Raw genomic sequence first — 25567 nt, forward strand, 5'->3', positions numbered from 1 at the left:
AAGAGTGGCTTTGCAGGGAAAGGTTAAGGAATAATAAAGAGGGATTTAGATCACACCACTTTACACGCATTTATGAGGGAGAAATTCAACACCCAGATAACAAATTCAGTTTGGGTTTTACTTCCTCTCTCCCTTTCCTCCCCCTTAAAGATGACAAACCCTTCCATTTGTAAATTACTTTAATTTAAATACTTCCAGGTTAATAAAACATCTTAATTTTGACATGCCCCAAGTTACAAAACAGAAACAAAACCTCTTGACACAGGGTAAGAAAAAAAAAAATAATCCAAGCTCAAACCTCCTTTCCTAAGCTGGAGTTTATGGTCTGTGAGCTGGCTGCCCTCCAGAGTCTGACACAATGTCTGGAGCACCCAGAGCAGCTGGAATTCATTTGCTTCCTCCAAATCTATGCACTTTCATATGAAGTCGTGTTTTGGCACTGCCGCCTAAGAGAGAGTTCAGTGCAAAAAATCTAACCCCGGCCGTGTTTCTTTGCAACCCAGCGCTCGCTGAGCAAACAACGAAAAAGGAGAAGAGGACAAAAAAAAAAAAAAAAAAAGAAAAATTAAAGAAAGAAAAGCAAAGCCCCTCCCCTTCCCCCACACATACACAGACGACTGTACCAAACAGGGGGGCTATTCATGGCTGTTGAGAAACGGGTGACAAGGAGAAATGTTTGCAGATAAAACCAACGCTTTTTTTTTTCTTTTTTTTTTTTTTTTCTTCTTTTTTCTCCCTTTCTTTTTTTTTTAAATAAACATCACGGAGGCCCCTGGAAGGCGCTGGGGATGTTCAAGAGCTGAGGTCCTGCTGATCCCTTCCGCCTCCCGTTCGTGCGGCTCCCACGCCAGCCCCAATGCGCAGCCCCCCCTCCAGGGGGGGGTCCGCTCCCCGTCGAGCCGCCCCCTCCCAGCCCGAGCCCCCAGGGGGAGGCTGAGGGGGCGGCGGGGCCGTGCGGGTGTCGTGCTGCTGCTCCTTGCCTGGGTTGGCGGTGGGTCAAGGGGGGAGGAGGGAGGCGTCCAAGGCGCTCCCAGGAGGTCCTGTCACAAAATCACACACTGGAGTTTGTGGGAGCCCGTGGCTCTGTCCCCTCGCCATTTGGTCTTTTTCTTCTTCTTCTGGCTTTTCTCTGGGATCTGTTGCCTGTTTAGGGAGACAGAGAGAAAATAAGCAGAGGAGGCACAAGGCTGGGTCAGACATCAGCATCCAGAGCCCTGGGTAGCCAGAACAGCACCTCGGCGTGCACATGTGTATTTGCATATACATCTCCATATACCCTTCTACCACCCTGCGGCTTTTCATGCCACGCAGCTAACAAGGCAACCGCCCGTGTTTTCAAGGAAGGAGGAAAGAAGCCATAAGCAAACATTAAGGCTAATGGCAGGGATGTGGTCCTGCCAGGGCCGTATGCCTCCGATTGCCCTGGGTGAACTGCTGCCTCCTCCCCTGCCAGGGCTGCTCGGGGAAACAGGGATGCTCGAAGCAATGCAACGTCATCCATTACGCCGCTGCTAATGCTCGTTAGGGAGGAGGGAGAAAGAGATGCAGAGTGCACAGAGAAATAAACCCTTCTGGAAAGACTGGCTTTCAGCCGGCATTGCCCTTAGTCAGCTGCACTGCTGTGGACTCGGTTATAGAGGGGGGCTAAAAAATAATAACCAAAAAAAGAGTCTGCTGCCAATGGGGCTCTGGCCTCCCCCAGAAGCTGTGAAGAGCACCAGGGGATGGAGAGGGAGCCGACCCCAGAAAGATGTCCCTGGCTGCCTGAAGTCAAAGCTGTCAAAGACACAGCTGAGAGCCCTCCTGCGCTGAGCCCCAGCGGCCCCCGGCAGCCAGGTGGGTCGTGAGCAACCTCTCAAATGTTATGTCAAGGCCTTCTCCCTTTTCATTATGATGAGGCATTGCCCAAATGCCTGCCTGCAACTGTACCTCTTTGCAGCAGCCACTCAGCTAGCCCAGCTGTGCAAATTCAACAGAAGGCAGCTTTGCAGTTCAAACACCTGACAGGCAGCCCGTAGACTTAGATTTTATTGCAAGATAAACCACACAAACACCGGCAGCTTCCGTTGATTCAAACAGCATCTAAATAACCAACCTGAGTTTGAACTGTTCAAATCCAGCCTCTTCGCTATGTAATATGCCAGGCACTAAACTGAGCGTCCAGACCAAGTTATCCAAACCAGGCTGAGACATATCTGGGGGACAAATCGTTATGGCTTAATTTGATGTTTTACTCACAGCCTCAGCTCCCAAATGCTTGCAACCACCTGAAAAACTCAGCTTTGACTAGTAAGATTTTTTTTTTAGCAAGTATGAAGGCTGGAGGCATGAGAAACATAAAACTTTAAAGCTCAAAACCAGAAAGCTGAAATAAAAAAAACACTTTAAAGTTAATTTGGATAAACACTAAGCGGCCGCAAGCTGTTCACAGTATTCTGGAGCTGTTTTACAGACCCAGAAAACCACGTCACGCACCCGCTCAAGATTTCTGCTGTGACAGTCCTTGTGTATGCACTGCTGCAGCATAAAAGGGATATCAGGAAATTTAAAAGATCTATCAGGTGGCCTCAATCACCCCACTCCTTTCTGGACTACTTCCAGACAACAGTTTCTTGCATGAAGCTAAAGAAACTGGGAATCATCCAAGTGCAAGGAGCACAAAGAGTGCCAACCCTGAACGAGCGTCCTCACCCTGGAAACTCACCCGGGCTCCAAGGAGCCTCTGCATTTGTAAAGCACTCCAGGAATGACACAGTTATCAGGGAGCTGTAAATTTACATTTTATTTGGAAAAGCTCACTTAAGAAAAGAAAAGCAATACTTGGTGGGTGACGCCATCCTACGGCTGCAGACAGTTTGCAACGTCCAAAGACCAAGCAAAGCTGGCAAATGACCAGCTAGATAGAATCATAGAATCGTTTAGGTTGGAAAAGACCTTTAAGATCATCAAGTCCAACCGTTAACCTAACCCTGCCATCCCACCACTAAACCAAGTCCCTAAGTACCTCACCTACCCATCTTTTAAATACCTCCAGGGATGGGGACTCGACCACTTCCCTGGGCAGTGCGTTCCAATGCTTGACAACTCTTTCATTGAAAAAATTTTCCTAATGCCTAAGCTAAACCTGCCCTGGTGCAGCTTGAGGCCATCACTCAGCATCTCTCTGCTCTCTGCCTTAACCCAAGTTCCAGCTCTTGTGAACATCTCTGGTGCCCTTGATGCCATGGAGGGATTCACCTGGCTGGCATCAACTTTCTCGGTGACTACTCAGGGAACTGAGCTGCATCACCTATTTCTGAAGTTATGGAGTGCATTTTCAGGCTTGAATTTACTGATGTCTCATTACAACGCTCCTTCCAGCCTGTCTGGAGCCATGTTACGTAGAAAAAGCAAACAGAGCCTCACCATCTTATTTTGGCTACATTTTTTTTCCCTCCCAGAGCAGAATAGGTAGTGGTAAGAGTTCGCTGTACCACAAAATTTTATATCTAGCCAGCTAATGCTGAGTTACAGAACAGTTGGGAAATAGCTTGGGACACTTCCAACTCAGCTCTGTAGTTCTCCAAAGACTTTCTGCCCCCTGCTTTTGAGACATGTGGGAAGAGTGGGCAGTACCATCTGGTTTTGATGGAGGCTGCACTAAGATATTCACAAGTACACATACGCCGTGAATAAATGCCTCATGGTTTAATTGCCGAGTGAGGCACTTTGACTGCACGGCAGGGAGGAGCATCATTTCAGCTCAGCACCCTCCCAAAACATGAAAAATGAGGGCCCAGAAAAATCTGGCAGACAACCAGTGCCAGAAAAACAAATCTTCTCAGAGAGATTTCAGGTTATCAGCCGAGACGCCAAGATGTGCGTGCAGCTCTTTTCCTGCAGGGCAGCCGGGATTTTGGAAGGCAGCCCCTCCCCACCGGCAGCGGGAGCAGGCGTTTGCCAAAGCGAGCAAAGGCAGCTCACGCCAAAACTGGGAACAAACCTCTGCAGTCTGAGAAGGAAACCTGTGGCTTAGCCATTAGGTCATGCTGTTTCTCCTACAAAGTGGCTTAATTTTTTCCATTTAGTGAGCAGAAAATGTTAGAAGTCACCTACAACATTAGAATTCTGTATATTTTTTTGCCAGTCCTTTTTAACCTCTGGCAACGTGAGACACTGAGAGGACAAAGCGACGAAACCCCAAATTACTGGTCTAAAGCTTTCAACGCCGGCCTTTTAAAGCTGATCATTATAGTAGGCTTTGCACTATTCATTGAATAACATGTTTTTGTCGTGGCCACAGCTAGTTCTCAACCTGCCTAGCAATGATGTCCTACAAGGGCACCAAGGTGTTAGTAACAACCCTATGCAGATATAGGACAAGAAAGTTTAATAAACCTCAGAAATCTTCCACCCCCAACCAAACCACATGGCCCCTGCTCCTCAAAAGTTGGTTCCTGGCTCTGCGGGCCAGGAGTCCTGCACGTCCCATCCACGTGCAGTGAGCAAGTGAGGGGTTTGCAGCTTACCTTATTACCCTCACCAGATCATGGAAGGCCTTGTCAACGTTTAGAGGTGGGTCCTTGGCGCTCGTTTCTATGTAGGGAATCTGGAGGACGGAAGCGCATCATGAAAGAGATTAGTAACAGCCCACATGTTGGTAGCAAACCAGTTTCAAAATGAAAAACCCTAATGGCTGGAGAAATCGTGTGCCTAAGAGACTGGGGAAATACAGGTAAACAAAGTGTTGTCATGAGACTGCTATCAACACCTTCACTCTCACAGCAAGGTCAGCAAGTGCTTACAAAAGGTCTGGAATAAGCACCGGGCAAACCAGCTGCTATCAGAGCTCCGGGTTTGGGGAAGAATAATCGTAGACTTCATGTCGTCAGATGTTCTCTCCCTCTAAGCTGTGCAAGCAGACATGAAAATAGCTGGAGGTTGTTGAAAGATGAGCACTTGCCAAAAATTCTTTGCTTGCCACATTTTGTTAGGACTACTGCATGAATATTTCATGACTACAATTCCCCTTCAGTGTAAAATGATCTTCTCCTTCAAAGTCTGACAGCCAGATGGGGCCTCCTGGAGTGCTTGTCCAGCACGCTGGCAGATTTATAAAACTGTTTCTGATAAGGTACTTTGGAAAAGGCCATGTACGAAAATGTGTGCGTACAGATGGGTGCAACATGTTACAGTTTAGGTGTCCTGGCTCCTACAGAAATGAGCTTCCTTGGGGAGGGGAGGCAGTGAACATGTCCCACCAAACTCCCATCGAGGCCTGTTTAGAAACACCCCACAGTTTGCCGTGTAGGCACAGCAAGCTGCCAAGAGGTCTCAGACTTTTTTGCCTTTACCTTTCCATTCAGTTCCTCCTACAGGACTTGTTTCCCCCTTTGGGTATTCACGGCCACTGGCATTTAGAGGCGATTAGCAGAGTATCATGTCATCTAGACCCATCCAAGACCAATTTCCCAGGCTAAACTATGGCAATGCAAAGCTAAGATGGTGGGCCAGATTTATATAGACCCTATAATTTCATTATCTTTAACAAGCTCCCTTCCTACGGACACCTGGGTATACTGCCTAATGCCTGGCTCTGCCTTTTCACTCCAGGCTGGTGCACTTTCTTCCCTCATCTTGAACATTTCACGTTTCTCACCACTTGCAGACACCTTGTACAGGTGGCTTCGTGATGGCCACAGCTTCGCTACAGCCTGGTGTACAGCACGGGCTCTTGTTTCCATGATTAATTGGCCCTACTGAAAAGAAACTGTATAGCCACCACTCCGTAGTAGTTGAAAATGCAATTGCAAATGTTTGATTGCAAGAGAAATGCTTTAATTCTGCTCCAAGTAAGTAGGGAATTCAATTCTGAATGCCTGTAATGGGACTTACAACAACCAATTAAACAATCCTGAAAACTTACATTATGCTTTGTTGCCATTTCTCTTCCCTGTTCTCTTGTAATTTTCCGTAAATGCATTAGATCAACTTTGTTCGCCACCAAAATCATTGGAAAGGACTCTCTGGAAAAAATCAAAACCACCACCCAATTATTAGCAAGCTACAATAAAAAATGCTGAGCCTAAGTTTCACCTTCTGGTGCTGACATCATCTAACATTTTCAGCTACAGACATACCACATACGTGTAAAGAAATACAGAGAAAGACCAAACGAACGCACATCAGCCCTCAGACTGTGCTACATATGTTCGTATCGTAAAAATTTACTTGACAAGTTGCATGCATGCAATCATTCTTCTTTGCAGGCACTTCAGGGACTTAGTGTCATTGTTTTTGCCATGCCTCATAATAACTAAGACTGAAGATCCAACTAGATGAAGAACCATGGAATTAGCCAGGAAATTAACTGAGACATAGAAACAGACCTTGAACAGGAGAATGGGACTCTTTTCTAACAGTTAAGGCATCTCCGTAACCACGTATCTTGGCAGCAAGCTAATGAGCTATGTTGGAGGAACCAGTGTCAGTTCATCTCCTGGTGGACACTCATCCGCTGAGAGCAACCGTGGGGGAAGAAAATATGGACTCTGGGAGAGCTGGGACTTCAGGGGGCACCTCATGGGGGAGAAAATGACTGGGGGCAACGATGCCCATCCGTTGTTACCCCAAGACAAATTGAAAGACTGGCAGTGGTAGCTGGAAGGATGCTGGAGGGAACCGAAAAGTCTTCCTAAGTTTCCAGATGCTATTACCTGCTTCTAATCCCAGAGCAAAACCCTGATGAACAGAAGTCCCGTTGTACCAAAACCATCTACCTCTGTAACTATACTCAGTATTTCTTTAACTTTACAGGGCACATAAGTGACTGTCTTCAGCCACCACCTGGGAAGAGACCCATCTATCCACAGCATATCCAGCGAAAGGCTCCTCTGATGCGGCGCGTGGGTCAGGCTCCTCCCTGGTAGCAATCCCAGTAGCACCAGTCACTAACCCGAACCGAGCCAGCTTGTGCCACGGGTGGTCCTGGCAGTGCGGCTGCTGCCCTCCCCACCCCACCTCCCATGCGGGAGCCTCTCCTCCAGCTGCATGACGCAGACAGCACATCGTGCTGCAGGGCCTTCACCCGCTGCTAGGATGGAGGAGGTCCCTTCTGATCACTGACAGATATTGCAGTATTATTTTCTAGTATTTAACTCTTAAAATGATTCCAGTGTTCTCTGCTGTAACAGAGCTGATTTTATTGGGGTAAGGAGCAGCTGGCCGTACTCGTTTCTGCATAAAACACTTCCCTGAGTAACTGTGGATTTTCAAACAGCGTTTCTGTGACATTTTTCATAGAGATGATAAGGGCTTCATCTTCTCTCTGGCACACTGCCCCATTGCTCTGGCTGGAAAAATACCGTACTGCGCTCTGCATTGTAAATGAGTCTTACAGTTGTTCATTCTGATAATGTGGCTTTGATTTAATTTTAATACCTGAGCATTGATATATCTTGACTCTGATCATTTGGGAGCAAAACACTTGCTTGTCCAGATTATTTGACTCCTTTTTGGCTTGCAGCACCTTGATAAGGAAGGGATTGCATTTGGACAGTATCTCATTTGCCTTGCTTACATCAGACACAAAACTCTATGGGGACTTTGTTCCCTGTTGTAAGCCCTACAATTGCTAGTCAGACAAAGCTACTATAGCTGAAAGTTTTACTGTGATGAAGATTATGGAAAGAAACAGAGGAGGAAGGCTTTGAACAGCTCTGCTAACACAGCAGCCTGCAATTCCTTGGAATTTTAAGTTGTCAAAACTGACTGCTGGCTTGAAAACTGGGGCGATGCTCTGCTCCCAGCTACCTGCGGGTCTGGCAGGATGGTTTCTTTACTCACGCTGCTCCCATGGCTGCGATTTTCCGCACGAGCTCAGGTTTTGGACGAAGTGTTAAGCCCCCCACGCTCTGCGCTTCGGTGGCGTTGAGCAGGGAAACAAAAACAACCTCGCCAGCCTCTTTCACTTCCTGCTTCTCACGCCGGCCGCTGTGTTTGCACGGTGTACAGAGGGGTAAAAGTTTCAGTCCAGAGCAAAACAATGAATACCACATCTTATTTTCACAAAGTTAAGTTAGATAAAACCGACATCGGTTTGGGGCAGGTTACAGGAAACGCTGTCCCATCTTCTTTGGCTTTCAGAAACAGATTTGCCCCAAGCTGAGCTGGCAAATGGAGAAAAGACTGTCGTGATCTCGGAGGCAGACTGACTTTTTTCTTCATTTAGATGAAATCAAAGGCTGGTTTTTCCTTTACTTTTCACTCTTGTGGGCTCTGCTTTGGATGCTTTACTGGAAGAGTTGTCAGCTGTGAACCTCACATGATACGAGTCCACCCTTCCTGTGGGGAAGTTATTCAGAGCTGCGAAAGGAAGCCAGCAACGAGGCCCAAACCCTCTGGTGGCTTTTCTTGATGACTTTCATAATTAAAAGCCATTATGAATGGAAAAACTAAGTGTTTCAAAGCTGCAGAAGTATAAGGGCTTGATTCACATCCCACCCAGCGAGGATGGATTCATCACCTCTTGAACTGGGATGGGAAGAGGGGGTTATCTCAGAGATAAAGCCCTGGCAGCTTCCCCTCGCTCCATCAGGACACATTTGCTGACCACGATTAAACCCCCAGCGCTACCTTCTCCCACGCACACACAAGGAGGGGAGCGGGCGACCTATCTTGCTTTCTCCCCGGTCATGCCGAGAGGTTTTGTTCATTGAGAACGGTTGCTGCAGAGCACGATGCATGAACTGCATTACGCCCCTTGTAAGAAATACCATTCCTCCCAACGTGAGGCATTTTCCCCTTCGAGACATTTTCTGACAGCCCTGTATCGTGTGGGACCTTCTAAGGCTTGTTTGGCACAAACTGAAGCCAGGGGAAGGAGGATGCTGCCAGGACACCCAGAAGGATTAGGGCCGAACGAACACTTGGTGGCTCCCTGCTGGCGCTCCTAAAGTGCCTGCCCTGTGCACAGAGCATCCTTCTTCCTCTTCAGAGCCAAACGGGTTCCATTCAAAGGCATCTGCCTTTCTCACACTGCTCTGCCAGACCATTCTGGCTGGAGTTTCTCCCTTCCAGACCCATTTTCACTCCATCATAACACTACTGAATTTTTCCACGCTGAAAGCACCAGATGCTTACCAGAAAAGGTAAAATACTGCTTTTTCCTCATATGTAGGTCTACAAACCCATGCAGAGCATGCTAAGATTTGCCCCGGGACACCCAGGAGGCAAAAGGCAAGGCAAGGCATGGAACCACCCCCACGGCACGGTCGCCAGAGAGGCGGGAGGGGGTCAGGCAGCGCCTGGCTCCATGGCACCCACCTGTCTTTGACTCTGAGGATCAGCTGGTGGAACCGGTCCACGTGCTCGAAGCTAGCCTTGTCCGTCACCGAGTAGACTATAAGGAAACCATCTCCGGTCCTCATGTACTGCTCCCGCATTGCGCTGAACTCCTCTTGGCCTGCAGTATCCAGAACTAGGAAAGAAGAGACGAAGGGGTTTAGCTACTGTGAGGACCTGCGGATGCTGTCACTGCCTACATGGCCCTTCTGCCTCTGCTGGGCTTGGTCCTCTCAAAGGCTGCAAGATTTGATGAAAGCAAGTTGGATGGACATGGTGGTTTCTTGTTACGAAGCAAAAACCACTCCTAAACCCCACTCATCACCGTCGGCCTATAATGGGAGCAGATGAAGCGGAAGAAGACGACATGGATTTTACTTTCCTTTTCCAGTATCAAATACTGACCACTGAACTTGGGGAGCTGCTCCTCTGGCAACATATGGCTCAAACTATTTCACAGCCCTCTATCTTCCAGCCCTCTCTGTTCCCCACATGGAAAAACCCAAGACTGGAAGAGTAAATAAATGCCAGTTTAAATGTCAGGGACGATCTACAGACTGCAGTGTGAAGCAAAGCTGGGAGACAACCCAGAGTAATAGCTACAAGCATTTTCTTTTTCTCAGTGCCTGGATATTATTTCTACACAATTATGTGCTTTCAGAGCAAGACAGTACAGCCTTCAGAAACTCCCCTTAAATGTTTAGTCCCAAGTGGTGTTCCGATATTGAGAAGCTAGTTAAAACAGGTGGAGAAGCTTTAAGTGACTTGCATATCCTATATAGCAATTGTGTTTCTGTGCATTAACAATGCCTAGATCTATGCTCAGATCCCCTAAAACACCCCAGTTGTGGCAGCAACCCAGATGCTGTTCCCCTCTAGATTAACTGCCTCTCTAATGTGACCGTAACTCACTGGTTCCCCATCGCTCTGCCTTGCGGGGTGTTCCATCAGCTACAGCATGGACCACATGTGGAGCAAGCTACGCCAGCCTTCTGGGTAAACACCACATACTGATGCACATCATCAATGCCAATTTTTGGGCCCCAGCTTTGTACACTGCCAGCATTTTGACTGCCAGGAGGAGGGCACAAGAGGAGTTCATCAGTTTAGGCTATGCCAGTACAAATGCGGTATGAGCTCAAAATGTGTGGGCTGCTCCGAAGTAGTAGCCCTAACGCATCATTGCATCCTAGAGACAAACATGGGACCTTTATGATGACTGGGAATGTTTTCACATCCCAGTCAACTGGGCTGGGTGGGAAAACTGTTTCCGCCTCCGCTGTACAGCCACAGCGTTAGCATCTGCTGCCCACGAGCGATGGGGAAAGCCCAGGGCACCAGTGGATGGAGACTGTGGCAGAAGCGTACTGCTGACAGAGCAAAAGGGCTTGATACGGGTTTTTCTAGTCTGAGCAGGCCCACAGTCCTAGCAAGATGTTCCCCGTGGGGGTAAGTGCTCAGGCTGCCCCGATTTTCAGATGGGGCCAGGATAAAGCCCACTTCGCTGGCTGTGTTACTTGCTGAATCAGCATGGGTGGCCAGGGGTGGACACGCTGCATGTCACAGCACACCCCATGAGCCAGCCCACACCTTCACTATGTGTCTAGAGGAAAGGCAGCTATGCTGGGGGACCTGAAGACCTTACTTGGTGATGGAAGGCCCTTTAAAGCCTTCAGCCTCATTCATTTGCCTGCCCTAGCTGGTCTTGAATGCCTGTTTCCAGGAGCCTTTAAGGTGAAAAGAGCTTCTAGGCTCTTGTAGAGACCCTGAGATTTAGGGTTGTTTGCTGAGTAGCTGGAGCTTGCTGGAAAGTCACTGGTGTCTTTTCGTAGCCTTTTGTCCTGCTTCTCTCCTCTAAATCTGGGAAACAAGGGTCTCGGCGCAAACAGGCTATTCTTAAGGACTGTACAAAAAAGAAGAAAAAGAAAAAAGACAAACAACCCAAAGACGCTGCATGTGCTGGTGAATTTCTATGCCCTGGACAGATTTGCTACCATGGAATAAGGCCAGGACCACGTGGCCAGGGCGGAAGAGGAAATTAATCCTTCCTACCCACCCAACCTGTAAGGAGAGGTTGGGCTGCCCTCATCTGACTCCTGCACCAGCTGGACGTGGTATCAGAGCAGGGCTGAGAGCTGACAGCCAACACACACACAGACACACACGCACATGCGCTCCCTTCCCCTCTCCAAGACCCAGACCCAACCTGCGATGGAGTGGGACAGCTTCTCGCAGGGGCTGGGCTCTCCCGCCCTCCCTCCCCCTGACACGGGGCAGGTGCCCCAGCACAAGCCCTGGGCAGGAAGGTGGGGATGGATGTGCCGTATCCTGCATGGTAATTTGCTTAGGGACTTCCCCTTGCTCTGGCACATTGGCAAACCTCCCATGAAACACGTGAGAGGCATCCAGCTCTGCTTTTGCACCCATCAACCCAACCCCAGCTGCTGCCCCTCCAAAGCTTTCATCCCCTGCAAAACAGCAGGGGATGAGCCCTGGGCGGGGCTGTGGGGATACCCAAGGGACAGCACAGGGATGCACTCCTACCACTCCTACCTCGCCCAGATCTTGGCCCCGGCATCATGCTAAACGCAGGCAAAGCTGCTGTGTCAGCAGCTGCTATTTAAAGGATAATTCACTCGCAGCATTCATAGAAAGGCGAACAAGTCCAGGCAGCATTTAAAATGGCACTTTGGAAATGCACGTAAGAGACACGCAGCAGTGAAGGTTAAGGTTAACGTCAGATGGGTTATTCATGCAAAATTAAGCATCATGTGGTCGGCCAGAGAATGTCTTTGTTTCAACTTTAAATGTGCTTTTAAAGACACCCCACCCCATCCTAACAGCTCTTGCTACGTGAATTGTAAACAATCAGAGCAGAGAACATGATCTGGATTCTTCGTAGGCAGGACGGGACCACATCCTGGAAGGCAGCAGCACTGAAAAAGGGCCAGCTGCAAGAGGCTTTGCTTCTCCTGGCCTAAGACCCTCAAGAAGACCCTTATCTACAGAAATGAGAGAGTATCAAGGAGAAACCTTGAGAAGGTGAAACTGGGACGGTGGTTTGACTGGCTTCCCAAAGAGGTGTGGAGATTTAGGATGTTAGCCAGCATTTGTCTTCTTTTAAAATCCCCATTTCTGCAGACAGGATGCCAGAAGACATAGAAATAATCATGAGCAGAGAAGAACTGCGAGCCCTCTCTTCCCCTGGTACACTTTAAAACCAGCAGTTGCCTCTTACTGGCAGCTGCCCCACTGGCAGCACATAAAAGACAATGTGGAAACAAGGCTGGACCACAGCACAGCGGGTTTCCCCTACCTCATTCTTCCAAGAACTGAAATCAGATTCATAGGCTGCGCAGCGCATGGTCAGGGAATTCCAGCAGAAAACGTGGTCAAGTTCCCACAAATTTGACCAAAGAAGCAGCAAGAAGGAGCGTTAACAAAAGCATCTGGGTAAAGAGCAAGGAGAGAGAAGCCAAGGAATATGTCTGACACAGGAAAAGACATCCAAAGAGGGCAAAGCCATTTTACAGAGCTATCATGCAATCAGCTGGAGACTAAACTACAAGCAATTAGGCTGTGAGAGCCCAGCAGGGAGGTCTCCTGCTTCGCAGGTAAGAGGTTGCTCAGCAAAGAGATGCCCCTTTCTACTTTCCAGTGGAGGTGACCCCAGCTGTTGCGATGAACTCCTTGCTAATTGAATCCTGCCCCCTTAGAGACCTCCACACCATTTTCCTGTAAATCCCGATGGGTTAGGCAAGAGTGTGGCTGCTTAGAGAGCACTTCTGAGCAAAGACAGGAACCCAGGAAAACACAGGAATTTGTGGCCCAAAACAGAAGCACTTGGTGCTTCCAGGTATTTTGTGTGGCAACGTCTCTGCAACCAACAGTGCTCTGAGTGCCCATCCAGAGACACAGGCATGTAAATCTAAGCCAAGGGCACAGACATACTGTGAAATCTAAGTCACAGCATCACTTTTTCTAGAGCCTAGACTGGACGCAGTTCAGAGTCAAACACAGCCTTCCCAGCCTTCAGAGAGCTCAGATCTGGTTGTGCAGGTGAGTTCCTCTTCTCTTTTCATACCTAGGCAAAATTCCCTCCTACATCTTTATCTTTACATTGCTGGGCAGCTAGGCATATAGATAACTCAAGAGAGTTTTTCCACCATCCATGTGTCTCCACATGTCTAAGGGGCCAAAGATGACCAGACAGGCAGGTTGAACCTATTTTCTATGCTTCAACCCTTGGGTTTCACCACCCGAATCAGAGACCGGTGGCCCGTTCCAGGCAGCAACTGCATATTGCTGCAGCCAGTCCTGAAAGCAGCTCGGCGTGGCTCTTGGAGCACCTTGCCTTCCTTCAGCATGCGGAAGAGTGGCTGCACACCACGAAGCTCAGGGACAGGATGCAGTTGTTTGTGCCTACCTTGATCTCATGCTTGGAAAGGTGAACACAACGTGTCCGATTTGATTTTTGCAAGCAGTCTCCAGTGAAATCCCTTTGGCTACACACATCCAGCCAGATGGCTCAGCAAGCAGATAGGAACCTGGGTTCACAGCACCAGAGAGAGGAGCAGCACAAAGCAGCCTGACCCCAGGCATTTTCTGCTTCTTCAGTGACGTCTTAATGTGAAATACAGGAAAAGTCCCTGGAGCAAAGAGCAGAACTGGGAATGTGGCACTGTCAGGGGAGCGCTGCCGTCACGGGTTACAGAGCCAGACTCCTCCTGGCGCTTCTCTCTCCAAGTCTTGCTTCCCTCCTGGCACCGCAGCTCTGCTTCAAAAGGTGAGGCCAGAGAGAAACTCCATCCCCAGCTGCCCTGCAGCTTGGTGGCTAAGCTCAAGGGAAAACTTAACTTGAATTTGACAAGTCCAACTAAAGAGTCTCAGGCTGAGGAAAGCCATCCCCATGGCCTTCATCTTCCTTCCATCAGCAGCGTGGTGGGAGAGGGCAACCACCCATCAGACATTGGCTTGAGCCAAGGAGTTGGTATTCTGGGCACTGAGCAGATGGGGTGCAGGGGCCACGGCTTATATTCTGTATTCCCACACCCCAAGTCACTCTAAAGAGATATGAGGTGCCCATGCCGTGCGCAAGCTGAGGCAGATGCTTCACTTGGTCACTCTGGTGCTTCTGCTCCTTCTCAGATACAGCCATGCTGCCCCTGGCACAAGAGCGTTCCTCAGGGAAAAATACGTGATGGGGAAACACTGGGGCTTTTATGAGCCCATCTTCTGTGCCCAAACTAAATACACAGATGTTATAACACGGAAAACCCAAGTATTTGAATTCTTGCCCTTTCTTTAAGGAAAAAGAAAAGAGGGGCCTTCAGAGGAAAGGCTTCCACATCAATAAACAGAATAAAGATGCAAGCTCTTAAAGGAGCTCTTTCTCTAACAAAGGGCAAGTATTCAAAGCCAAGTGTTTTCCATGTTGCAACATCAAAATTTTCCTGGCAGGAAAAAAATCCCCACAACCCAAGACAAAAAAACACCCTCTTTCAAGGTTGCAAAATCCCAGCAATTAAGGGAGGGAAAATACTGTACACACAAATAACAGAACAAAAGTACAAACTTAATTTGAATTTTAATTCCTTCAATGATGCTACCCAAAGTTTAAATGAAAAAAAAAAGAAAGCGAGCCACAAACCAACCCTTCTGCCTGCAAGTCTGAAGTGACCTTTCATCTCCCTCTGGCCTCCTGGCCGAATTGTTCCCAAGCTTCCTGAGGAGAAAAGCAGAAAAGCAGACGGCCTGGCCTGGGATGACCAGCAGCAGAAACCCACGGCAAAAAGGGATGCATGGGAGACACGGATGGAAAGGTCAGAAAGGGAGCCCAGGAGAAGGAACGGTGCTTGGTGTCACTCCATCAGGGTGCCCACCAGGGCTGTGCAGGTCCAAGCCAACGCGAGGGCACTCAAGGATTAAGAGGGGACTTGGGAAGAAGAGAAACAAAAAGGAAAACTGAAGTGCAGGAGTAAAGACAACTTCTAGGCAGTGAGAGTTTCATTTACATCATACCAGGGGAAGGGAAGAGGAAGGAGACCACGGCCTCCTTTCACCCAACGCCCAGGCACAATCCTTGCTTTGCTGGTACCAACTGGCACAGCCCTGCTGGCAGCTAAGTGTTTAGCCCAATTCATCAACCAGCCCAAGCCATGTGCTTGTGGCCACCTCTTCCTCTCCTCTTCCTCACTGCCTTTTTATCTCTGTGCTGTTTATGAGCCATAAGGAATTTTGAACCATTGGGAATTTTTTGCCATATTAAGGTATTCCACTTTTGGCTTCATGCCCACATTAGTAATTCCAGACTGGCATTTTGCAGCCATACCACAAGAAATCCTCTGCTAATTGCCAAGTTAGCCTGCACACAGAAAGGAGTGTACAAAATTAGTAACAGCAACTCAACTGGAGCAACAGCTAATCAAAGCAGATTAACCCTGGCCCCCACTTAATTCTGACCTGATGTGTCTATACGGCACCCGCGTGTGAATGCATTTAACCAAGCACATCACTATCCTGGTTTCTGTATTAACAGCAGGGAATAAATGAAGATAACGTATGCAGAGAAAACTGGAGGCTGATCTTAAAGCCTCGTTGGGGTGGCAGCAACTAAAAACAATGGGCTAGCCACAAATTGCCTGTGCATCCCTCATCCAGGTTAAGTGCCCTGTTCCACTCTATGGCACTTGTCCTCCAAACACTGCATCGATGGTCTTATAAAGCTGGCCTAAGGCCAACAATAAAGTATTTTTGTGTACTGTTGGACTTGAAGACACCAAGCACAGGTCCCACAACCTTCTGGGAGACAGTGAACTATCATAGACAGACATATCAAGAAAATAGACACAAAGCCAGGGAGCAAATATGTAAAAGAAGAAGTCTGAATGTAGGTTTGGCTCCAAGGTCTAAAATCTGAAATAACAGCCTATTCCACTTAAGTCTACTTTCAGTGAGAGAATTCAGCAAATGAAAAAAATGCAAGTCAAACATTTCATCATGCTGCCAGTTAGTGCTACTGAATAAATGTGGGTGGAGGTCTTCAAGGAGGGAAGCCAAATGCTATATGCAAGCTGGCTAGCACAAGGGTGTTTTTTACACCATAATGCTGGTGCAGATACCAAATGCTAGAGATGCTTTGTACAGAACTGCTCAGGCAACAGCCTGGAACAGGGTGGGCTGTGTTTTCTTTTTTTTTTTTTTTTTTTTAAGTTGTTGGATGCCAATGTATTTAGCTTTTTTTTTTTTCATAACTATTTCTGCAAACTCAGAAATTTATGGAGCCCCTCCCACTATACCCTCACTTGGTAGTCTCATCTTCTAAAACTAGTTCCTATTTTGGGGTTGGACAGCTTCTCCTCCCCACCCAGCACTGCAAAAAACATCAGCTTGTGAAGAATTTGGCCATAAAGGACAACTGGAAGGTCTAGAATTTATCATGATGCATCTCTATGCTTCCTATCATGTTTGTCCCTAATTTTATACCATAAGTGATTCATGCAACCAAGTGTAACCACAACAAGAGCAGCTGTCCAAGTATATGGTGACCTCCGAGAATGGCCTAGATCCAAAGACTATGACGGAAAGCTGTGGCAGAAGACACGTGTGACAGTCAGTCTTTATGCCCTATTTCTACCGGGCAGATGGTAAAGGCTCACATGCTTTTCCAGGCAAGAATATTGCCTTTCTTCCAAAATCTTGATTGTTCAAAAACTCAGGCAGTAGGAAAGAGAAGGAGAAGCTGCAGTTTCACTTCTGTGGCTGCAAGGCATCTGCGGGCACATGAGCTCTCAAAGTCAGGGATTCCCAACGTGCCGTTCAAGGCCACAGCTGAATTCAGCTCAGCCCAAGTATGGCCACTAAACTCCATCTGTGCAAAGCAACAGCTTTTTCATTAAAACAAAGGCTTAAGTTGCTGCTTGTTGGAAAACAATCTGTCTCCCCACTCCCACCCAGGTCAGGGTTGTTTTTTGGTTTTTTCACTAAACAAAAATTCCAAATATTTAGTGAAAGATGCCTTTTCTACTTCCAAATAATTTATAAAAGCCAGGCTGTTTCAGCCAATACCAATGTGTATGGCAGCTGGTACTGTTATATCAGAACACGGGGCATACCAGTGAAGACAAGGGTTGCTCGTTTTAGAGGGCTGGCTCTGGACTACAAAGAAAGAATGGATTTCATTTACAGCAGGGATTGGATTTTTCTTTTATATAACACTGGCATTTTAAAACTAAAGGCACACAGGTACATTATGTGATGGTTAATTGAGAGCGGGTATCTCTGATGCAGGTGACAACGAGACATGTTTGGGCACCGATTTCACAAACATTGCTTCGTACCAGCGATCGACTACTAACATATTTAAATGAACAAACGCTGGCAAGATTAAGGTGTTGTGGTTTTTTTTTCTTAAATACTGAGTGAAGACTGTTCTTTAAGGACCTTGGGGCCATTTGTAGTCACTAAATTGCATCTGAAAAATCCTTAAGAGTGCAACTAAGATCTCAAGTTTCCAGACCAAGCTTACAGTCTTCACAGCAAACCCTACCACCCCTCCACGTTCCAGCACTCAAACCAGTCCCCCAGTTTTCGGTCCCCACACACCAATGCACATGCAGAGACACCAAAAATCTTGAGTGCCTTCATGACAAGAGGATGGAGGTAGCAACTCACCGCAAGGGAGGTTAAATTTAGTTCAGTTGTGTTAGTGGCCACATACATGCACTTGGGTAATTAAGGCAGAAAATATTTGCTTGCTTTTATATACTACCTAATTATTGTATAAAGCCAAACAAGACTTACAACATTTAACAGCAAGATTCCCCTTATGCAGCTTTAGGTAATATAGGGCTTTTTCCTCACCTGCACAATCAAGATTTTTTGGCTTTTTTTTGGGGGGGGTTGGCTGGTTTGGGTTTTTTGGGTTTGTTTGGGTTTTGGTGGGGTTTAGGGTGTTTTTTTTGTTTTGTTTCTTTTTTTGTTGTTTGTTTGGTGTTTGGTTTTTTTTTTTTTAAAAGAAGTATAGCAATTTTTCTTCAAAGAACTGAAAGATCTTGGTTGCAGCAGCTCTCTAGGCTGGCACCCTACACGTATTTAAGCGAAACAGGTAACTAGATAGGAAAACATCACTCCTGAATGATGGGAGTTAAGAGGTGCTACAATTCTTCACTGTCTCTGGATGACAGTTTTGATTAAATGTTTTTTCCTGGTTATAACCCTCACTCAGTTATACCCACTCACTGTTATTTCCCAGGGGATGAGCCTAACCACAATGAAGTATCATTAGCAATAGCCACCTCACAGTGCTGTAATTCACCCTTCATAGAAGCCTCCCCCAAGCGTCTGTGATGATCTGTAGGTTTACAGGCTCCTGCAAGAAACGTCTCTGTGCAGAACGGGAACCAACACAACTGGAAGCAGAAGCTTTGCTGGAGGTCAGCTGCAGACCATGCTCCGCAGCTCGTGGGCCAGTTTGCACTCAAATTCCTGGCAGCCCACAGCAGAGTAAGAGGGACACAAGGGCACAGCACGCCGTGGGAGGCACTGAGGTCTATTTGTGCTTATGCTCAGCTAGAACGGAAAGGGGACCACGAGAGCAGCTTGCTTACCATCAAGAATTGCCCATTGCCCGTCTATTTCCGTGTGCTTCAGGTAGGAGTCTTCAATAGTCGGGTCATAGTCCGGCACGAAAATCTTCTGGAAAAACTGAATGGTGAGAGCGCTCTTCCCCACGCCGCCATCTCCAACTACCACCAGCTTGTACGTGGGGAGGTTTTCGCTGGGAACAGCACTTGTAGCCATGCTTCCAGTGTGCTAACCCTGCTGGAGAAAGAGATCATTTCCGGTCACTTGTTAGCAAGGAAAAGAGGGCAACATGCACAAGGCAACTTTCACTTGGTGCTGAAGAAGCGAGGATGAAGGCAGCACTCCAAGGCACCATCCCAGGAGTTTTCCTTGGTTTTACCCCCTCCCTGATGCACCCTGACATCCAAAGCCCTTTTGGACAGGAGCAGCAGCACCTACCCTCCCTGACTCCCCTATGCAACCCAGACCCATCACTTAGAAGAGCAGACAACCCCACCGCTGTGGCTTATTTACTCCTGCCTCATCTACAAGGACTGCTAGTTGCCACCAAATGCATGTGCAAGACTTTTATCACCTGAATACCTTTCCTATAAGGGCTGGGCCCATGTGGCCATGCCAAAAAACACGCTGGGTCAGCGCAGCTGTCAAGTTCCAGATGATTTTCAGTTGCCAGTGACAAAATCCCATTGAGAAGCCAGAGCCTTGCTACTCTTCACTGCTTAACACGGGGTACAGCAAACATTAAATGGTGTGTTACGCCTGGGGGCCAGATATGCCAGCAGAACTGGTGGTGACGGATGAAACTGGAGTTAAAGGTCCAGTCCTGGCTCTGCTGGCAGACAAAAATGCACTTAGCTGCTTTCTTCTCCCTTGTTTTCAAGTTTGAGAAATGCAGCCAAGAAGGCAGCAGGCCAGGAATGACAGGTGGTTTTTGTTTTCTCTTTTTTTTTTTTTTTTTTTTAATGGAGGTACACTTCTTCAATATAATGTGCCAGAGTTCACTTCTCCAGTGTGGATCTGTCTGGAGCGGATCCTGCTGGCTGTGTGCCTCCCATCATTTTTCAACTGTTCAGACATTTCATTAGCGCTGTTTGTATCCACATTCTGCTACCCTGAGGACATAGAGAATTGACTACAGCAGCTAGTCAGCTCCTTCTGATCAGTCTCCAGCAAGAAAGCCCAACCCTGCCGTGGCAGGAAGGCTGGTTTCTGTGGCTATGACACAGCCCGGAGAGCCAGGCGAGCAGCTTGCCCTGCAGTGCGGTCACACCACTCCCCTTATCTCGGCTGAGCCACGGAGGAACTGACTCTTCAAAGAAAGAAAGAAAAAAAAAAAAGTCCTCAGCTGGATCTGGGCACACGTGTGGGGAGAAAGCAGAAGAGGCAGCCACTGCTGAACAGCCCATTTCGACACTCAACAGCACTGACCACTTATTTAAGAAGAAGCCGGGCGGGTGGTTTTGTACATAGGCTGCAGGAGGCAGTGCCCTCCACCCGCCGGCCCCACGTGGGCAACCGTGATGCTCACTCAAATCACATGGGCAATGGGTGGCCATCTCCTAAATGTGAATGGCTATTGCACTCTTGGGGAGGTCTTTCAGGCAGTAAAAATGTAAAATAAAATTTAAAAATCCATCCTAATGGTATGGCCCAAGAGAGGGCAGTTGATTTCCTCGGTGTTGGTTTTCTTGATGCAAGCGGTACAGTGCGGGAGCAGCTGTGGTGACACTTTCTGCAGCCACCTGCTCCCATCCATTTTGGTTTTCTCATCCATTTTGGTTTTGCTTGTGCCCTTTTGGCTGCAGGCGCTGGCTGGGGTCAGAGCTGAGAGGGGACGAGGACTGCTCTGGACTACCTGCTCTGGGGAAGCCTCCATAAACTGTCGTGTCGGCATCCCAATCTGTAACCCCACTTCTCCACGCAAGGTTTTGGAGGCTTGCCCAATAACCATAGGGATTTTTCTTCATTAAGAGAAGGACTTTAACTTTTTCATTCTCAGAGACCACCGAGCAAGACTGATGCACTTGGTGCTACAGGCTGTCCCAGGTGGTACTTAGAGACTGCAGGGCTGCTGCGTGCACAGTACAAGTTGAGCCACCAACTAATATAATTTTATTTCAGCCTACAGTATATGATATTTTTTTCCCCTAAATTGTTTCTTTTTGGTATTTTCCAAACAAAACACTTCGACTCTTTGTTTCCAAAGAGGCCCAAAAGCCAACTTGGACCATTTTTCAGACAGACAAGAGCGTAACTGCCTAATGGTTTGATTTCATATTGAAGAAGATAGCAGATTACCAAGTTTATTTTCTAGTTTCTCTAGTCCCTTTCTCCTAAATCACTATTTCAGTTTAATCCAAATTATTGAACCATAAAGGCACTTGCTTGGGGGTCTCACGTTCCTTACTGTATACTGGAGACCCCATCCAGGCAAAGGGCTTTTCACAGTCATTTCACAGCTCTACTAAACAGCTTTTCCCATTACATACCCACCGCCCCATGCATGGGGGCAAGTGCATGAAAGGAGAAAAATTAAAACCAGTTGTGAATGTTCACATAGGAGTTTAAGTTTTACTTATGGGAAAAAGAGCCTCTGGTCAAAGCAGCTGTATCTGAATTTGAGCTGTAATCTAAAATATAACCCCCCAAAACATTCCTTGTCAGCAGGCGACCTGAGGCATGCCGTGAGAGCACCATTCAAACCATAGCAATGCCCAAAGACGATATCAAGGCAATGAAACATGCATGATTCACCCTATGCTGCTTCTGTCCACAAGGTAGGCATGAGAACACAATTTCCTTCCTTGCCTCTGATCACCACACCGTAATCCAACTAGTGCCAGCAGCACACAATTCTGGGAGTTACAGTCTCACCTATAGTCATAGCTCAATGCCAAAAGAGGAAAACCCTCCATTTTTTTAAAAGAGGGAATCTCCTCTCCTCCATGTTACGTATGATGACAAGGTACAGCTTGCACTTGAGGGACTTCTGCAAACACAGGAATGACTTCCCATATGCATAATCTGTATGTGGTGCAGGTTAAATGCCTTGACCCCTAATTAAGGTCACATACTGTACATTTCTCCTTGAACCAAATGTATAGGAACTGTCTTAGCTTCTCCTCTAAAAAGAAAACCCCGTAAGAGGGAGAGAGAGGGTGATCACAGAGGTGAGATTGCTGAGGCTAGTAAGAACTGCAAAAGGCCTCCTGTCCAAGTTGACATGCCAAGAAGAAACATGATCAAGTCTGCTTGTTTCTAAGATATCTTTGGAGAAATTCTTGAGAACAGCAAGAATTTCCACTGCAAGCAAGAGCTACTGGACAGGGAGAAGGAGACCAGGCACCAGCAGAGACCTCAACCAGACTTACGGCAGTTCCTCACAAAGTTTCTTACCCCTGTTTTAGGGACAGTAAGCAACTTCCTCATGTTTACAAGATCACATCAACAAGCAGCATGCTTGGCCGGATAGAAACCTATAAATTTCTCATTTTTCCAAGGAAGACCAAGTTTTCACTCGACGTAATTCTGCTAGGACCAGATCTTTAGGACAGAGGCCCTGGCTAAAACCCTGTCCCCCCTCCAACACATTTAAAGACAATTTTTTGCTTTGCCCGTTGCCAAGATTTCACCCCGTCCTTCTTCACACGGCAGCGTGGCTCCGGCCGGGTGGTATGAAAGGCCGATTGTTAGTAACATGGCAGTGGACAGGCTGCAGATGTGAAAACCATACTCCGTTTGTGCATAATTTTTGACCTCATCACCAAACCACAAGCTACTGCTCAGCAGACAAGCATTACATTTTCACTGACATTTAGTAGCAGCCCCTTTAACTCGCTCCTAAGAAGTCTTGAGCTTATCTTGCATGAAACGCTCACCCAAAATGCTAGGATAATATTTAGCCCATTGTACAAACTGTGACTCTGCCCAACACGCTTATGGGTTGAATTGGGGCATTTGCTTCCTGTCATTTCCAGAAGTTTGGTCATACTGTATATCTAAGCTACCAGGCTGGATATTATGGAGCCTGGGGAGAAACAGCAGGAACTGAACTGAAAAAAAATAATTAAAATAAATAAATTTAAAAAAAAAAGTCAAGCACTGTAAGCTGGTTTGTTGAGCACAAAAACCCATTGTAGGTGATGTTAGCATGAACAGATGAAAACTTCTATTGAGTGTCAAAAGGCAGCAAGTTTCAATGTTTCTGCAGGGCTGTTTCTACCGCTCATGGAAACACTCGTCCTTCTACTGAGATGGCAGGTCCCATGCTCCCAACATGCAGGTACGCAACACAAACCCTCTGAAAGCCAAGTACATCAATCCCTCTGCACCTCCATCTGCCCTGATAATCAGAGCAGGAAGACAGCTCATGCCTTGACGAGATTATCATCTAAACCAGCCAATAAATCAAACCTTAAAAACAACATATGTCACCTCCTGGAAAACATTAAACACTCCCAAAGGTGCACAGAGCTTCCGTGCCAGCTGGTTACGTTGCTATGGGCAAGTACACAAGACTTGGGCTGATTTTCATGTGTTTTTGGCAAGAGTACTGACACAGTCCTCCTCAGATGGGAGCAAGAATAAGCGTGTTTGCTGTAGATCTGACTGAGAGAAATGAAGCACAGACTTTTTTATCTATTGTCTGAATACAAAGCAGCATGTGGTAATACACTAATAAGCTCTGATGATAATCATCTTACAGTTTATATAATTGTTTATTTTGAAGGAGCCAAGAGAAGGATCCATACACTACACTGACGAAAGCTGTCAGGGCTCTGATTAAGTCACTGGAAGGAGGCTGATTTACACCACCATCTTCATGCTGATTTACACCACCATCTTCATACACATGGGCAAAATCTGTGTCCTGACAGCACAAGCCAGTAATGCTGAGACAGTCAGAAATGTGGCTACTTCTGGGGCAGGTTGCAAGGAAAAAAGAGAAATGCTGACCCAAGAGCGTCACTGAAGCTCAGCCTCTGCAAAAAGGATTTCTTAGGGAGGCAGAATAAGCTGTGTAAAACCCCATTTACCTCTCTGGACATGGGGATGTAGTGGAAGGGCTGAGCTATCCCCTTGGAGCAGCCAAATAATATAAAAACACCAAAGACAGAGAAATTCAGCTCAGTTTGTGTGCCCAGACCCCCAAGACCCAATGGGTCACCACAACATACAGGTAGTATATCTAATCCCCATCCTCGTTGCAAAACTTGCCCTGAATGCAAGTGGGACAGATCTCAGCTTGTGTAAATCATTATAATTTATGTTCATCTGAGCAGAGGTGTGGCCGCATACCACAATAATAAAATTGACCCCAGATACTTGATACTCGACATGCGAGCACCCCTATCCCTGGTTCCAGCTCTGCTCTCCCGCAAGCACCGCTCCCAGGGCAAAGCCATTACAGCAGGTAAATGAGCTCAGCACCAAGCCCGGCTTTGCAGGGGAGGGTGGTGCAATTAAAGACACGGGCTCCCTGACAGAGAAGCCCAGCATGACAGTGATTTACGGTCTCCATGGCAACACGTGACACAAATTGCTTAATTCTGTTATGAAACCACAAGAAAAAGCTGCAGCAGGGTCTGTGTGGGAACCACCAGCTCCCTCCTCCTCTGCTGCAGCTCTCCAAAACTGACAACTTCAGGGAGCCTGTGTCTGCTATAGCAATAGGCTGAGAGTTAGCACGTACTTAGGTATATGTATGTACGCTGACCAATTCCATCAGCCCATGGCCAAGGGAATTTTTTCCTGTCATCGGCTTGCTTTGGTCCATGGATAGCTCTTCACATATGCCAGAGCTCTGTGTACCTGAAGACACCAACCTCACCTGAGGCCGAGGAAGACTATCAGCCACCAAGGCTGCCAACTACTCCTACGGTTGCAATTAATAACTCTTCCTCTAGCCACAGCTCACTTGATTACGCCCTTTTACCCGGCCACTTTGCAAGCATTAGCAGCTCCATGCAATGCCTCCAGGGCTGAAACTCTGCAAGATCTGAACACTTCCCTCTCTGTTCCTCTCGCAGACTGCTGGCTGCAGCCACACAACCACCACGACACACCCAGAGACGCTTGCCAGGTACCAAAATAGTTCAGCCTTACGTTTTGCAGGCAATCCCTGGGACTGGGAGCTAGTGAGAACCCTTGAGTCATGCTGATCAGGACCGAATGAACTTCAGGAATTTCTCCCTCAAGTTGGCATGACCGTGTCCCAAATCTTTGAAAGCCAAAGGACCCGTAGGTGTATAAACAACCACCGCCAACTGTTATTAAAGAAAGATGATTAACTCTTAGCCAGGTTTCCTCCAGTCTGTCAGATTTCCTGCCCGGTCAACGCCTCAAAAAGGACAAACCAAGCCAAAGCTGGGCCACGTGCAAGTCCTCAGTGGGAAGTCAGCATGGAAGAGATCCGTCATGTGGGAAGCCAGAGCCTGACGCCCTTTGTAGTTCTGGCATGAAGTTGTTCAAAACCCAAGTGAAATTTCAACTCTCTGAGGTTTTCTAATAAGGAGGATCCTGCCAGGTGAGAATGCTCTCAACCCCTATCAGCTTCCAGGAGATCTGATGGAGCCCAGCACCTGGCAAGACCTGCGCAGGAAATTACAGGCATTTCCTTCTGCAGCAGTGATCAAAGCACTATCAGATTGCTACTAAAGTG

At 47.4% G+C, this 25567-nt stretch overlaps 1 protein-coding gene across 3 annotated transcripts in view; it reads right to left on the reverse strand.

The window, feature by feature from the left end:
* Window positions 1-232: 232 nt before the first annotated feature.
* The window catches only part of MRAS (muscle RAS oncogene homolog), a 40702-nt gene continuing 15367 nt past the window's right edge, over window positions 233-25567 (reverse strand). Inside the window, exons 1-6 of one of the 3 annotated variants that reach the window (XM_035900238.1) lie at window positions 13748-13814; window positions 9727-9829; window positions 9304-9457; window positions 5906-6005; window positions 4509-4588; window positions 233-1143 (exon numbers count right to left, since the gene is read on the reverse strand). In XM_035900238.1, the coding sequence (XP_035756131.1) occupies window positions 1044-1143; window positions 4509-4588; window positions 5906-6005; window positions 9304-9457; window positions 9727-9760 (468 nt within the window). In that variant the 5' untranslated portion in view covers window positions 9761-9829; window positions 13748-13814 and the 3' untranslated portion in view covers window positions 233-1043. Of the gene's footprint in view, window positions 1144-4508; window positions 4589-5905; window positions 6006-9303; window positions 9458-9726; window positions 9830-13747; window positions 13815-18929; window positions 19144-25567 lie in introns of those variants that run through there. The other 2 variants (XM_035900237.1, XM_009644683.2) reach the window with 2 other exon arrangements.

This window comes from Egretta garzetta, unplaced genomic scaffold, assembly GCF_000687185.1.
Source record: "Egretta garzetta isolate BGI_Z169 unplaced genomic scaffold, ASM68718v1 scaffold48, whole genome shotgun sequence".
Lineage (NCBI taxonomy): Eukaryota > Metazoa > Chordata > Aves > Pelecaniformes > Ardeidae > Egretta > Egretta garzetta.